Source organism: Asparagus officinalis, chromosome 7 (assembly GCF_001876935.1).
Source record: "Asparagus officinalis chromosome 7, Aspof.V1, whole genome shotgun sequence".
In the NCBI taxonomy this organism is placed as follows: Eukaryota; Viridiplantae; Streptophyta; class Magnoliopsida; order Asparagales; family Asparagaceae; genus Asparagus; species Asparagus officinalis.
Window position 1 is genome coordinate 18188103 of NC_033800.1, and position 16992 is coordinate 18205094.

General features: G+C 38.7%; 1 protein-coding gene across 1 annotated transcript; it reads left to right on the forward strand.

Moving 5' to 3' along the window:
• LOC109848100 (asparagine synthetase [glutamine-hydrolyzing]) lies at positions 12319–16215 on the forward strand. The gene is made up of 13 exons (XM_020417419.1): positions 12319–12480; positions 13373–13511; positions 13602–13697; positions 13792–13933; positions 14016–14206; positions 14300–14461; positions 14550–14630; positions 14732–14953; positions 15028–15162; positions 15231–15311; positions 15385–15471; positions 15567–15674; positions 15869–16215. The coding sequence occupies exons 1-13, from the start codon at positions 12401–12403 to the stop codon at positions 16115–16117; spliced, it is 1773 nt and encodes a 590-aa protein (XP_020273008.1). The 5' UTR covers positions 12319–12400; the 3' UTR covers positions 16118–16215.

The window sequence follows — 16992 nt, forward strand, 5'->3', positions numbered from 1 at the left end:
TCTACATGTATAGTGATCACCACTTTACTTTCACACACAGTAAAAATAAAAAAAATAAAAACTAAAAATAAAAAAAATTAAAAAACGCTTCTACAATCATAAATATTTGTTATTTAATGGACCAATATGTTTTAGGTTTAAGTGGGGATCCATGAGTTGGTATTCTCAATATATAATGTCAAAACTATCAACATATGCATACTATGGAAGCCACATATATAGCATACAAATATTGCCTATATAAAAGCCAGAAGGTAATAGCATAGAGTACGTGGTGAAAAACCTTGACATTTAGGCAGTAATAGTCGACAATCAACGTATAGAGCTATGCTCTATAAAAAATAGTTTAAAATTTTTTAAAGCTATCCTTCTGTTTCTAAAAGTATTCAAACAAAATAGTCAGTCACATCCTCACCAAATTCCAATGGGTTAGACTTAAGATTACCCAATGTTTTCATGTGTTGACTACTAATCTTCTTGGAAATCATGACATATAAAAACTAGAGCAGGCTCTAGTGGACTTGTTGGGATCCTTCATATGTATGGATTTAATGTTCACAAAGTCAAAGACATAAAAAAAAAGATTAGCAATTTGGGTTCTCTCCTTACAAATATAGTTATACCCCCTCAGCAATTAGTTTGTCTCGCTATTTTGTGATTTGTAATAGCTTATTTAGGTTCCTTCGACAGGTCAGTCCTAGTACTGATGAGAGGAAGAGCTGATATCCCACTTTGTTGAGATATTTTGCTTAAGGTTCTTGTTTCCTTTGTGAAACAGGAATTCCTATTACGACCTGACTCTCTGTTGTGCTGCCGAGGTGCTGTCGAAATTTTCGCTGACTGCAACATTCTTAACCTTATTGAAGACCCTCTTCTATAGTAATTTGGGTTCTCTCCTTACAAATTTTGACGAAATGATAGTACACTTGAACACACGTAAATACATATACACGTCACGTTTACATACCTAATGGGATAGAAGCCTTCCTCTGACAGCCGGTCACACACATTTGTTCTAAATTAAAATGATATATATAGGGATATGCTCACTTCCATTAAATTTTAAATTCTAGATGCGGACAGTTCCTGACAAATCATTCATGAGCATACCACGTGATCGGAGGCATCTAGACACCCGATACAAAGATGGAATAGAAGCCTTCTTAGCCTACTCTGACACCAACCCTCTACGGTCGCTGAGCGGGTCGATTTTCTGTCCTTGCAAGAATTGCAGGAATGGTAAAATGCTCACTAGGAGTGACGTAAGTTTCCATCTGTCAATCAATGGATTTGATAGCTCTTATGTATTTTGGAGTCATCGCGGTGAAGGCGTCCCGGTGATAAAATTAGAGGAAGAGTTCACTAATGTCGATAATCCGACAGTTGGCACGATTGATATGTTGGAAGATATTCTTGTAGCGCCATCTTCGAGTGATGTCAACACTACTGATATGTTTCAAGATGTAGACCGATTGATGAGACTTGTTGAAGAAAATGAGTCACCGTTATACGAGGGGTGCAAGGAGTTCACAAGGCTTTCTTTTATGCTGCGGCTTCTTCATATCCAAACACTCAGTGGGATGGCTGTTACATATTTTGAGATGTTATTAGATTTGCTCAGGAAAGTCATCCTAGGTGGCGAGAAGAGCATCCCCACAACCTCTTACGAAGCTCACAAGATTGTTGATACGCTAGGGCTTGATTACAAGAAGATAGATGCATGTCTTAATGACTGCATCCTGTACAATAATGGTAATGAAGCTCTTGAGGAATGTCCGACGTGTCATGTATCACGCTGGAAAGAACATACGGGCACATCCAAAGGCGGTTCATCAAATAAGCAGAGTAGAATCCCTGTGAAGGTTCTTCGATATTTTCCAATTGGTTAGTTGTGTTGTTGTGGTGTGTGCGTGCATATGGTTGGTTATGTGATCGCTTGGTGGTGATTTGGTCATGGTGGGGGAGGGGAATGAGTGTGGATTTGGTGGTGGTGGTGATGTAGGGGGAGGGGGAGGGGGGGGGGGGTGTAGGGGGAGGGGGAGGGGGTGGGGGTGGGGGTGTGGAGTGTGGTGCATGCGTGCATGCATGTACGCGTGCGTGCACGCGTGCGTGCATACATGCATGCGTGCACGCGTGTATGCGTGTGTACATGCATGCACGCATGTACATGCGTGCGTATACGCGTATGTGCATGTACGCGTATAAGCATGTACGCGTACATGCGCGTATGGTGAGAAATTGTGCGTGTACGTGTATTGTTGTAAAAATTATGTGTGCATGTGTTGTTAGGGTGTGTGCATGCGTTGCTGTAAAAATTGTGCGTGTGTGCGTATAATACATAAGAATATGCCATGATACTCTCTTATTGCTATACTTGAATGTCATGCCATGTTGTTAACGTTTGATTGATATTTGCAGGCCGGGACTTCTAGACAAGGTGGAGCTGGTGATGAGGAGGATGATGATGATGATTTGGAGGACTGATTTGTTTTTTTACCTTTGAAAACAATGAATGAGTGTGTTGTATAAATAATATTTATCATGGTGTGTACTGTATAAACAACGTTTATTATGTTAGGATATTTTAATTAAATTATATGTGTTATATATGCGTGAGAATGAATATTATACTGCTGATTGAACAGAGTTTTAAATTTATTATATTATTGTACAGATTTTTTCAATTTTTAAATTATTTTTAAAAAAATGTTGGAAATATTTAGCGACGGATTCGCCGTCGCTAAATGTTCTTTTAGCGACGAAAAACAGATACGGGGGACAAATATTACCGACGGATTTTCCATCGCTAATGTTAATAGCGACGGAATATTCGTTTAATTAATTTTTTTATTTTTTTAAAAATACTTATAGCGACGGCTTTTCCGTCGCTAATAAGTTTTAACGACGGATTTTCCGTAGCTAAAATGAGTTATAGCTACGGAATATCCGTCGCTAATGTTTTTTTATTTTTTTAAATAAAGTAATGCGACGGATTATCCGTCGCTAATTTTCCGTCGCTATAATTTAGCGACGGAATATCCGTCGCTAAAATCAATTTTAGCTACCCTCACTGTACTGACGGTCTTTTGGCGACGGAATTTTATTTTTTCCGTCGCTAAATGTTTTAGCGACGGATTTTTGACTTTTAGCGACGGATTTGTCCGTCGCTAAAAGTCATGTTTCCAGCAGTGGAATCATTACATTTAGATGACTCATGGCATGACTCATGAGATGAGTCATGACATATCTCACTCTATATATATGAGTTCTCTCTCTTATGGAAAGGTTAATGAAAAATTGGCTAATTGGTTTTTTCCATAAGAGAATAAAAAAAGAGAGCTTTACCTCTTATTAAACTCTAGTAATCTTTGAGTAAGAGTAAGTAGTAGGATTTTATAGTACCCTGGGGTGGATATCTTGCCTTGTGTCTCAAGAAGACTCCGATTTTTTCAAGCTCACTTGAAGACTTAGAGATCCACTACAAGGAGGTTTATAACAACAAGGAGCATGAGTTAGAGGTTGTTCGATCTTCCACCGAATCACATTTCGAAAGTATAACTTTCTATTTCTTGTATGCACTCTTTAATATAGGGATCATGTTAGATTTAATTAGGATGATCCTAGCTTGTTTTTCATGCTCTCTACATACTTAGTATTATTATATATACAGTCTTCCATTGCGTATTTTATATGTATTTAGTATGAATTTCCAATAGGAGGTTTAAGACGACCCTAACTGTAGGAAGGTTTGATCACTCAATTTGGAAGTGGACCCCTCGTTCGTGGAAGGAATCAAGAGGAGGTTTTAGTTGTGGTCCTAACTATAGGAAGGTTTGACCAGGTGGGAATGGCGGAATAACCCTAACTGTTTTAAAGGTATAATCACTCGATTTGGAAGTGGACCTCTCGTTCATGGAAGGAATCAAGAGAAGATTTTGGTTGTGGTCCTAACTGTAAGAAGATTTGACTGAGCTGAACCAATGGGAGTGAGAGTGCAAATCACAGTAGGAGCGTTGATTTGTAAAAGTCACTCAACAGAATTTTTTAATGTTAAATGATAATAATTTAACATGAAAGGGGTCTACAGCTTGCCATGAATTGGTAGCTAAACTTTGAGAACACTGCATTAGGACTTAAACTTGGGCATGCTAAGTGCACAAATGTAGTGGGAGTTTAAACAAATTTGACCAAAAGAACTCTGATAGGCTCACTGTCAATTGATCTGATCAGTGAGGGACAATGGAAGTTTTGTATTTATCCCAATTAATACTAACCGGGTTACCCACCCCCAGTTTTCCTTACGAAACTGGGTCTAATGAGGAATACTTTGTATTCAGATGAATGGTCGGGTTATCCTTAAGAATATCACATACGATATTATTCCAGGAACTTCCCGTCAGAATTAGGATATAGTTTAGACTCGTATACCTGTTGGAGTATGCAGGGAGAAGTTTATCCTCATGCACCTATTGGAGGATTGAGAAGCAGTTTATACTCGTATATTCTTCGGAGTATTGAGAAGTAGTTTATACTCGTATACCCTTCGGAGTGTGCCATTCTCATTCAGCTCATTTCGGTGTTATGATGCCAACATCGACCAAGGCTTGAATGTTGTTCTTGAGAGTGAAACAAGCCTTGGTGGGATGAATGATCCTTCTGTGGTACGCACAGTACTTTAGATCTGAAGTATTATTACCTTCCTCCTGATTCATAATAGGTGGCAGCTTGATTTTGTTATTTTCAAGGAGGTATTTGAAGATAGCCGGAACCTCTTCATCCTTGAAGGAGTACTCTTTTTTGAATCTCGGATCTGGAGTCTTTTACTATTTTGAGGCTGCTGTTGTGACGTCTGATTAGCATTAACAACCGCTGCATGTGCCTTTCCATTACCACAAGAAGAAAAATTCGAGTTTGGGGGGTTAGTCGTCTGTTAGCCTTTTTTGAGCTTTTTTCTTTTGAGAAAGCATTCGTCCTGTTCCCCTTGTAGTTGTAATTCTTTCCATGTTATGGACGATGCTACTCCCATAACTTCCAAGATATCAATAGATAAGTTATTATGATAGTTTTGGAGGATGAAGTCCTCTGTGACTGGATCTCGGCAATTCATTGCTTTATTCTGGAAGTGCTTGACAAAATCGTTAATCGCCTCTCTGTCTTCCTGTTTCTCCTTAAAGAGTGTCCTGATTGATACCTCGGGGTCATCATCAAAGAAATTACCAAAAAAATGAGCTTTTCATGTCATCCCAGCTGTTTACGCTTTCAGGCTTAAGATGACGGTACCAATCGAAGGCAGCCCCACGAAGGATGCCCACAAATGTCCGAACCATCAAAGCTTCATTACCAGAAATCATGTCCAAGTGGGACTTAAAGTAGATCAGATGTTGAGTGGGTGAGCCCTTCCCGTCGAACAGCGTGAAGTTGATAAGGTTAAACTTTGTCGGGTATGGGATCAACTCCCACTCTCTTGGGGAAGGATATGGAATACCGGACTTCTTTACCTCTCAAGCAGACATCAGAGCGTCGATTTTGCTCTCGAGGTCGTTCATCTTTTCATCCTCATCTGTATCATGCTTTGGATGATTTTTGAGAGGAACAACGCGGCCACCCCTGACATTGTTATCTTCGGTGGGACCACCTCCAGTGTAATTATCTTCACTGGGGCCACCCCCAGCATTTTAGTCAATGAAAGGGTTATATGCATTAAGATGTTCGTCCATGTTTGAATCGCCACCTGCCCGATATGCATTATTATGACGACTAGATTCACCAATCTGATTAGACAAAGCCCAAATCTGTTGGTCATGTGTTTCCCTCATCTGCTGTATAGCCATTTCCATTTCAAATTTAAAATTCTCTCTCTACTTGGCCAGAGTGTCTTCGAGGATTTTAGCCATTTGTCTAGCATTGATCATGAACACCTCATGAGAATAGCCTGTGCTGGACACCGTATTATCGGAAGCGAGTGCAGAGTTGGTATTTGATGCTTCATCATTCGAGGATAATCCTCTATTCATCATTTAATAGTCCCTATGTCTAGTAGTCCATGCACGTAGCCGAGTTAGACGATGCGATATGAGGGGGTCAGAATTGGAAGGTCGAATCGACTTTCCCTTATCAACCATGTTAATTATGACTTCTGGAAGTTTGTTATCTTGAACGGCTGATCGTTTTTCACGAAAATGCCTTGGCTTGGTTTTTGACACTTCAAAGGAAAGCCTTTGGGATATTGTCACGTCCCGCTTTCCAAAATACCAGGGGAATCGGAATGTGAATAAGCCCACGATGTATTAGATTGAGAAGAAATATACACTGTCATTTTTTTTCTTCTCAATCCAATACGCTAAGCGTCAAATACATAAATCTTAATCACAGGTCCCCGATCACAATAGCAAGAATATAAAGACAATCCAGAATAAGAAATAAACATATCATCCATGGTAAATCATCCCAGACATAAAAATATGGGTCAAACATACCCTTATTACAAAAAAGGTCCGACTAGGAATAAAAATACATAGTCTATGATAAAAGAAAATACTGATAAATTAACTGAATCCATCATCAAACTAAGGAAAAATACTATAAAAGAGTTCTGGTGTTCATTAGCTACTACATCAAAGAAAACATGTCTAAGCTTCAGTTTGTTCTTCCACTCCATCGAAAGAACCCTCCGGCTGGGCATACACTGGCTCAACTACATCATCGAACTGAACCTGTTCATCTCCTAACTCTGATGCACACCATAGAAAAATAGGTATATGTCAGTGTGCATGGCACACGGCAAGATCTCACATGAACAATAAAACGGTCTAATGACCCATGCTATGATAATAATAATACTAACATGAAAGATAATGATACATGCAACTGGAAATCTAATGATAACATATAACTGTGCGAAACGGTAACTAGGTCGAATACTAACCATCCTAAAACTCACTGGTCCATCTCTCAAATAAAGTCACTTTCATATCACCGAATAACTTGACTGTTCATAAATCCCCTACGTGCATCCAAACCCGCGAAACGGTTTGGTGAGAGGACTACACGTAATCTGATTTCAGCCTGGTTCGAACTCAAGCAAAACTCGGGTGACGAAACGATTTCACTAACCAAGTGCGAAATGGTTCACTTGGCCTAACAAACTAACCCCAGTGCGAAACGGTTGACTGGTGTGAGTCTGGAAGATACATCAACAGTCTTATCCGATCACATGAACCATGACTTCCCCATCCCAACTCTTCTTGTTTTTCTAAGTTAACCATAATCCTCATTGAAAACTCGGGTTCACCGCCTAACCAGTCAACACACTCATACATGTCACTAAGTCTGTTCATGATGCACAAGGCTATTAAATCATGAACTACTATGGCTCTCAACACATCAACAGATCATGAATATAGTATAGCATGTTAAACATGATTAAGTAGGTTTATGAAGCAGAAATGAGAATTATAAAGAATATGAAATGCATAAACAAATACCACAACATGAATACATACATAAGGAACTTCATCACGTCTGGAATATCCAAACTTCACATACAACTTATCTGTACTTAGGTATTCTCTAATATAATAATGCGATAAAAAGAAAACTAGGAACTGATGTTGTTTTACACATGAAATGTCGCGCTCTACGACAATCAGTCATACTATCATAAATAATAACATTCTTTTCCAAATTTATTCTTTGAAACTATTCTTATTATAACTAACTTAAAATAAAAATATTTATGTAATATATATATATATATAAATTCCTTTCTGCATGAAAAGTAATATTTTCTATTTTATAAAATTTCCTTAATTAATTTCTTTTCGATAAAATTTCACAAATTCTAATTTTAACACATGACTTATCATTTCATGTCCGAAATTTCTTAAAAATATGATTAACAACATTGTTAATCTTATTTTCACTGTACGCTCGCAATCATCATTCCACACGGATATTCACAATGCATATAAACCATAATAATACTTTAACTACATGTAATAGTCATATTAACAACAATATTAACCACAGAATAATTTATCTACATCTAATTATCATAATAACACGATATTAACCATTAATTAAGAAACAAGGGTAAACGCGAGTTCTTGCCTCGGTGTATTTGTCGAACGTGTCGACATCGACGTGCGAGATTAGATCCGACGTGGGGGTACGATGTCGGGTCAAGAGCGCCGGCCGATGGCTGTCTAGCGATGGGGAGAGCTAGCAGGGGTGTGTTTGGCGATCGACTCGCGTGAGGTTGAGATCTCGTGGGAGTGAGGGGCGTGCGAAGTCGTGAGTCGGTCGGCAGTGGAGGTGTCAGAGATGGGCTGCGGCCACGCACGCCGATTGGGCGTCGGACGATGGCGGTCAAGGGGTCTCGACGGCGCCCTGGCGACAAACTAGGCAACGAGGCTGGAGTTGAGGGGTGGTCTAAGCGGTCGTCGGCGTGAGGATGATGGAGGGAGGGCGACCTGCTTGGCATCGGAAGTTCGTGTCGGTTAGGGTCGGCGGCGTGGACTCAGCGGTGGCGACTCGCAGTGGAAGCCTTTAGTGTTGGGGGATCAAGACGATGGGCGAGGGCGTAGTCGGTCCTGAGATGCTCGCCGGACGAGGCTTGCGGATGTCGGGTGTTCGACGGAATCGCAGCGAATTGAAGCGGCTAAGTTAGGTTTTCGACGGAGGTGGCGAGCTTTGGTTGCGGTGGCCGGAGATGGGAGAGGGTTGAGATTTGAGAGAGAAGAAGAGAGAAAGAGAGAGAGAGTATAGGGGACGACGGCTGAAACTTTTTTTTTGAACAGGAGAGAGGAGAGAGGGTATTATATATAGGATTGTAATTATGGTTAGGGTTTATGAATAAATTAAACAAAAATTAATTAAAATAAATGAATACTGATATTTAAAAATTAAAATAATTATAGAATAATTATCTACAAATAAAAACGTACCTGTTGAGTTAATATAACAGTTGATACGAAACTGAAGAAACAATACTATAAATTATACAATTAAACAAGATTAATTATAAAAAATATAATTACTTATATTTAAAATAAAATAATTAGAGATAATTATATACACAGAAAAACATACCAGTTGTGCTAATACAACAGTTGATACGTAATAATTAAAATAATACAATAATTTACACAAATAATACATAATTAATAATTCAACATAATAAACAAAATAATATGTAACAGTAATAATAATACAACGTATTATTTAAAATAATACATAATAGTACCGATAATACAACAGATTAATTTCAAAAAATTTTTACCGCTCAAAATAAATTTATAGATATTAAAATCATTTATATAAATATAGAATTTGGATTTTAAATTATAGAAAATTGTAGAAAATTAACAAAAATACGAATACTCTTCTAAAAATAATAATTAAATATTTAAAAATAATAGAAAACTTTTTTAACTAGTATTAAAGTTTACAGTCATTACATCCTACTCCCCTTAAAACAAATTCCGTCCTGGGAATTAAAATAATAAGGACGAAATATAAAGATAGATTAAATTCAACTCATATAAGGTTCAAAATATATTACATATCCGTAAATGAGAAAAGTCATACAAGGCAATTTAAAATAAAATACAAGACATAACAGCTAAGATTCAGAAAATAAATAAGGGTATCGCTGCCGCATCTCAGACTCAGTTTCCCAAGTCGACTCTCTAGGAGAATCTGGGTACCACATCACACGAACAAGCGAGACGGTCTTGTTCCGGAGGGTCTTCTCCCTTCGGTCCAGAATCACCACTGGCTGCTTCATGTATATAAAATCAGATCGCACCTTAATCTCTGAGAAATCTACGACATGACTCGGATCTCTAACGTATTTTCACAACTGAGAAACGTGGAATACGTTATGCACTCCAGCCAGGGCGGGTGGTAATTCAAGTCGGTACGCCACTTCTCCCACTCTCTCTAATACGTCGAAAGGTCCCACATATCGCGGATTTAGCTTCGCACGCCTCCCAAAGTGAATGGTGCCTCGATTGGGGGAAATCTTCAGGAATACATGATCTCCTGGTTAAAACTCTAAGTGCCGGCGCTTCATGTCTGTCCAATGCTTGAATCTGTCCTGTGCTCTGTGAAGTCGCTCCCGAATGATCCTGACTGCATCAACTGATTTGTTAATCAACTCTGGTACAAAAATCTCCCGCTCACCAACATCGTCCTAACTCAAAGGAGAGCGGCACTTCCTCCCATACAATGCTACAAAAGGGGCCATCCTAATGCTTGCCTAGAAGCTATTGTTGTATGCAAACTCCACCAAATGCAAGTGATCTTCCCACGACCTGTGGTAGTCAAGCAAACAAGCTCTGAGCATATCCTCCAAAATCCGAATGGTCCTCTCTGACTACCCATCAATCTGGGGATGATAAGCTGTGCTGAAACTGAGACTGGTCCCTAGACTCGCCTGCAAACTCTTCCAAAACTCTAAAGTAAATCGAACGCAAAGTTCGTTAAAAAATGAACGCAGAGTTCAACCTGAGAACGAACGCAAAGTTCGTTAAAAAAGGAACGCAGAGTTCAACCTGAGAACGAACGCAAAGTTCGTTAAAAATTGAACACAGAGTTCATCCTTGGAAACGAACGCGAGGTTCGTTTGAGGTAACCACCTCCTCAATTTTCTCCATGAACCCTTAGGGTTTCAAACTGAAACCGCCGCCGTCAAACCCAAAAATCTTTGATTTTTATTTTCAAAACAGATCCAGAATTGGAAAAATTTGAAGAAAAAATCAAAGAAAATTCCAAAAAGTTACTGTTTCACCGGCGATTTTTTCAGTTACTGTTCATCCGAAAAAACTTTACTGTTCATCCGAAAAAAAAAATTCGCAACTGTTCACCGAACATTACTGTTCATCCGAGAACAAAAAATTGAATCTTTAACAAGAGATTTAAGATCAAAAAACCCAATAAAACTTAAATCCCTAAGAATTAATCAAGGTGACTCTGATACCACTTGTTAGATCTACATCATAAACTTGAGATCTAAAACCATATAGCCATGATTAATTCAAAGAGATTAACAAGGATCCAAAAAAAGAGCGGAAGCTTATACCTGAATCCATTGCTTGATCTTGATTTTGGGTTTTGGATCTTCTAACCTTAGGGTTTCTCTAAAACCGAATTTCTCTCTTAGATGGGGGTGAAGAGAATTAGAGAATGTAGTAACCCTAGATTAGGGACCATAACCCCTTATTTATAGATGTTGTACTTTTATAATTTAGCCCATCAATAAATTACAATTACAACCTGGTATCTGCACATATAACCCCATGACTTATTTAAATACCAAATTAACCCAACTTAATTGATCACTTTAGTGGGTTATCCTGAAAGATAGCAATACACATTGATTAATCATATGTGCCCACAAATAGATTTGTTAGATTAAATCCAACATATAGCACAAAATAAAATACTGTAGTATTTTTAAAAATATTATTATAATATTCAAAAAATTACTGTAACCTTTAAAAACGTTATTGTGACAAAAATAAAAAAGAGGGCCATGTTTTACACGATGTGGAAAGAGATACTGTAATATTATTGCACGATGTGCGCACTAATATTATTATATGCAACGATAATATCTTCATCCATCCAGGATAACATTGAATACTCAGACAAGAATCAGCATATCAGACGAAATAGAAACTTATCAAACCAAGAAAGGTGGAAAGAGATATTTAAAAAACAATAAAAAAATAAAGAGTATAAACAATTGAGACTTCCTTCAATATTCCACGCTCTTATCCACAAACAGCCCATGTCCGGGCCACGTGTTGACTGTTGAAGTGCTTGGATAGATGGGCGGGGACACGTGTACCGCTCCAACCGCAACTGACCGGTTCTTGTTCACCGCTGCGGTGGGGCCCAGCTGAGTCATACCTCGGTGTCGAACAGGATAGCGTCGCTGATCCTCGGCTTCCTTTTACTATTGGATCGTACCGGCGGGGTGAATCGCTGTCCGGCACACCACCGACACGTGTCGGTTGTCTAAGGACGTGAAGGACCGAAGCCGCTTGGGTTTGGGCCTATAAATAGGGAGCTTTGTTGAGTTATGACAGCATATTAATTCTCACTTCCACTAAAAAGTACCTCTGCTTGCACCTTTTGAGAGAGAGGGAGAGAGAGAGAGAGAGAGAGAGAGGATCATGTGTGGGATACGGCGGGGTGAATCGCTGTCCGGCACACCACCGACACGTGTCGGTTGTCTAAGGACGTGAAGGACCGAAGCCGCTTGGGTTTGGGCCTATAAATAGGGAGCTTTGTTGAGTTATGACAGCATATTAATTCTCACTTCCACTAAAAAGTACCTCTGCTTGCACCTTTTGAGAGAGAGGGAGAGAGAGAGAGAGAGAGAGAGAGGATCATGTGTGGGATACTTGCAGTGCTCGGTTGCTCCGATGACTCTCAGGCGAAGAGGGTTCGAGTTCTCGAGCTCTCTCGCAGGCAATATTAATCTCAACCTTGTAGCGTACTAGTTTATGCATGAGAGTAGTGTTTCGCTAAAAATAGTTAGAACAACAAATATATTTACAACACAACGTGGTTTCCGCTCTCATTTGTCAAAATTATCTTTTTTTCGCTCGTACATTAATTTTTTAAATATTATGAAATGATGATTAATTTAACGAGTAAGCTGAAAATTAATGTAGCTGGAACAACGTGGAGCCCAGTTATTTTTTCTTTTGCTTAAGGGCGTGTTTTTTTGCTAAAAATATGAGAAAACCCCCGTCGCGTATGATTTCAAGAAACATATCCTCGTCACATAGGATTTTGGTTTCAACAGATTTTCAAATCACACGTTTGTTTCGTTTTGTGATTTAAAGAAATGACGGTGTTACGTCAGATTTTTGAGAAAACTCATTTCAGACCAAAACTCTCTGAAAACACTTGGAAATATCACTTCAAAGTATTTTTAATTACTAAAAGCACTGCTAAAACGGCGACTGAGAATAAAAAAGATTATTTAATTGCTGAAAACACTATTGCTTTTGCGGTTGAGTTTTCTTTAAATGTGACGTGGCGAGGATTTCTTTACGAAACAAATGAAAAAAAGGAAAAGCGAGAAATGTGTTGAAATGTTTTGAATTGGGTTGGAAATGTGTGTTTTACATTTTCTTTTTTTTTTTCCGGAAAACAACCAAACAGACCCTAAAACTAAAATTTTCAGTACAAGTAACTAAAATCTAAGAATTATGATGATTATGGCACTTACTGTGTAGCAAAACTTGCTCAGGTATATTGTTGTCTAGTAATTGGAGTACCTTTTTTCCCTTTTACTTTTGGTTGTATAACAAACTTATTAGTATAGAGAGATTGAATGATGTTTATGTGACAGGTTGAAGCACAGGGGCCCAGATTGGAGCGGGCTTTGCCAACATGGAGATTGTTTCTTGTCTCATCAGAGATTGGCGATCATTGATCCCGCCTCTGGTGATCAACCCCTGTACAACGAGGACAAGTCCATCGTTGTCACGGTATAATTCATGACCAATCGTATTTTCCAAAATTTAAAGTTTGTCAGCATAGGAAACAGTTTTTTTTTTTAATATGATTGAATTAAACAGGTAAACGGAGAGATTTACAACCACGAAGAGCTAAGGCGACGCCTGCCTGATCATAAATACAGAACTGGAAGCGACTGTGAAGTCATCGCTCATCTGGTGACCAAGCTTTTCGTCAATCGTTTTGTATTGCCATGTGTACAGAGGTTTCGACTGTTTCTTCTAATTTCGTTCGATTTATTTTGGCACGTAGTATGAGGAACACGGAGAAGATTTCGTCGATATGTTGGATGGAATGTTCTCCTTCGTTCTATTGGACACCCGAAACAATTGCTTCGTTGCGGCAAGGGATGCAGTGGGAATAACCCCCCTCTACATTGGCTGGGGATTAGACGGTACCTATATTTATCTTTACTTTTTTTTTTATGTGCATTATGGCGTTTTTTCTGACAATTTTGAATCTGTTTTTTGTTCAAGGCTCTGTTTGGCTCTCGTCGGAAATGAAAGGATTAAACGATGACTGCGAACATTTTGAAGTATTTCCACCTGGAAACCTGTACTCAAGCAGATCAGGCAGCTTCAGAAGATGGTATAATCCTCAGTGGTACAATGAGACTATCCCTTCGGCCCCCTATGATCCTCTTGTTCTGAGGAAAGCTTTTGAGGATGTAAGTCTGTAGCTGTACTGTTGTGGCACTGTAATTGTAGCTTAAGGGTCACTGTAATCCTTATGATGAAGTTGCATTGCTGATTATGTGCAGGCTGTTATAAAGAGGCTGATGACTGATGTGCCATTTGGGGTTCTGTTATCTGGTGGCCTCGATTCCTCGTTGGTCGCCGCTGTTACTGCTCGGCATCTTGCAGGAAGTAAAGCTGCAGAGCAATGGGGAACTCAGCTCCATTCTTTCTGTGTTGGCTTAGAGGTTTTTTTTTCAGCGCTCTTTCATTCCGTTCTCATAATTCTCCACACAAAAACAAAGGTAATTAGTCATTATTTGAATTTTCTTGCAGGGATCACCAGATCTCAAGGCTGCAAAAGAGGTTGCAGAGTATCTGGGTACTGTCCACCATGAGTTTCACTTCACAGTTCAGGTATATATCAAGAGCTAGATTTTTTTCCTCGCCCGTGCACTATAAAAAGCAAGCGCAAACTAATCCTAGCACTTTACTCTGCTTTTTTCTGTAATTTTTAGGATGGAATTGATGCCATTGAGGATGTAATCTTCCACATTGAAACGTACGATGTGACAACAATCAGGGCAAGCACTCCAATGTTCCTCATGGCCAGAAAAATCAAGTCCTTAGGAGTAAAAATGGTGATCTCAGGCGAAGGCTCGGATGAAATCTTTGGCGGGTACTTGTATTTTCACAAAGCACCTAACAAAGAAGAATTCCATCACGAAACATGTCGAAAGGTATACAAACTTATATTGTGCATATAATGTCAGATTTAGTTTCAGACTATAATCTCATTTGTTCTCATACATAGATCAAAGCTCTGCATCAGTATGACTGCCTCAGAGCCAACAAAGCAACATCAGCATGGGGGCTGGAAGCTCGAGTGCCATTTTTAGACAAGGAGTTCATGGATGTTGCTATGAGTATAGATCCTGAATCGAAAATGGTATGCTAAAATATTCATTTGCATTATAGATTTTACATTGAAATTGACTTTGGTAAGACTATGATCAGATTAAGCCTGATCTCGGGAGGATCGAGAAGTGGGTACTGAGGAAAGCTTTTGATGATGAAGAGAATCCCTATCTTCCAAAGGTTAGAGTGCTTATTCGGCTTATATCAGTTTATAACACCAAATTATAGTCTTCTAATTTTATTATTTCTGCAGCATATTCTCTATAGGCAAAAGGAGCAGTTCAGTGATGGTGTTGGATATAGTTGGATTGATGGGCTGAAGGCTCATGCTGCAAAACATGTAATTTCTCATCATAATAACTAATTTATTGATTTTTTTTTCTTTGTTTATTTGAATCTTTAACAAGTTGTTTTTCCCTTTTCCTTTGTTTACAGGTAACTGATAGAATGATGCTGAATGCAGCACGTATTTACCCCCACAACACACCAACCACAAAAGAGGCTTATTACTACAGAATGATCTTTGAAAGGTTCTTCCCTCAGGTAATAACTACAGGAGCTTTTTGTACACATACCCCTTAAAGTATTTGCAGAAATACCCTAAAAGCAACAAATCATCAGCTCCAATAGACTAATTAGTAAACTTCAATATAAAAATATCCGATAAAAATAGTTTAGAGGGTGTAAATGACTACAGGAAGTTGCCTTCTTAACATTTTTCTTTTTTTTTTTTTTAGAACTCGGCGAGATTGACTGTCCCTGGAGGTCCAAGCATTGCTTGCAGCACGGCGAAGGCTATCGAATGGGACGCTCGCTGGTCGAACAATTTGGATCCGTCGGGGAGAGCAGCTCTCGGCGTCCATGACTCTGCCTACGATCCTCCTCTTCCTTCTTCGATTTCTGCAGGAAAAGGAGCTGCAATGATCACTAACAAGAAGCCGAGGATTGTGGATGTAGCAACTCCGGGAGTTGTTATTAGTACCTGATGTTGGTTTGGTTTGGTTTGGTTTTGATGTACAAGTTAAAATAAATGTGTGGGGCGTTGTATTTTGGATGGAGGGTACTAAAGCGTGTAATTTGCTGAGTTCTGGAGTTGGTGACTTGGTGGCAAGGAAAAAGAGATGTCCGTCTTGTATTTGATCAAAGACTGTTTCATTTCTTTAAAATTACAACCCTCAATTGAGGAGCTTGGTACTATGGAAAAGATCTTAATATGATATCGAAAACAATCCAGATTTAAATCTGACAGGCTACACACTCAAAATGAAGCTATGTGGGCTAAATTTCGGCCCGTAACACATGAGGTCAAGTTTTGGTCTATGAAAAGAATGCTTTCATAAAAACCCCTGAACTTTGGGAGTTTGCAACATAACCCCCTGATGTTTAGACTTTTCTTGATGTACTACCAACTTGTAAGTGGCAATTGGCAAATAACTAAAATATTCTATAGAGGGAAAATATCTCCACAATTTAAGAGTTGTTTATTTATATTAAGTATATTTTTATAACTTGCCAACTACATGAGGGCTTCATTGAGAAAAGCTTAAATGTTATGCGGTTTTATGAGACACCCGAAAGTTCAGTAGGGTTTAATGAGATTAAAAAAATTCAGGGCGTTAAGTGGAACAAGCCTCTAGAGTTCATAAATTAATCCTTGTAGTCTTACATGTCATTGCAAGCTGAGCCCTTTCATATATGCACACTAAAGTCAACTAAGATGAACAGTGCTTAGCTACAGTTCATCCCAGTTAGCTTACTATTTAAGGGCTGTTTGTTTGCCTAAGAAAGAGGGAAATCAAAGAAATGGAAAACTATTTCTAAAAAAAATTGTTTTGGGAATGTTTGGTTGGCTTAAAAAAGA

Excerpts from the sequence above, each read along its gene's own strand:
- LOC109848100 (XM_020417419.1), top strand. The coding sequence starts at position 12,401 with ATGTGTGGGATACTTGCAGTGCTCGGTTGCTCCGATGACTCTCAGGCG. Across the intron at positions 13,934-14,015 it reads CATTGGCTGGGGATTAGACG|GCTCTGTTTGGCTCTCGTCG; the intron begins GTACCTATATTT and ends TTTTTGTTCAAG. Across the intron at positions 15,312-15,384 it reads AGAATCCCTATCTTCCAAAG|CATATTCTCTATAGGCAAAA; the intron begins GTTAGAGTGCTT and ends TTATTTCTGCAG.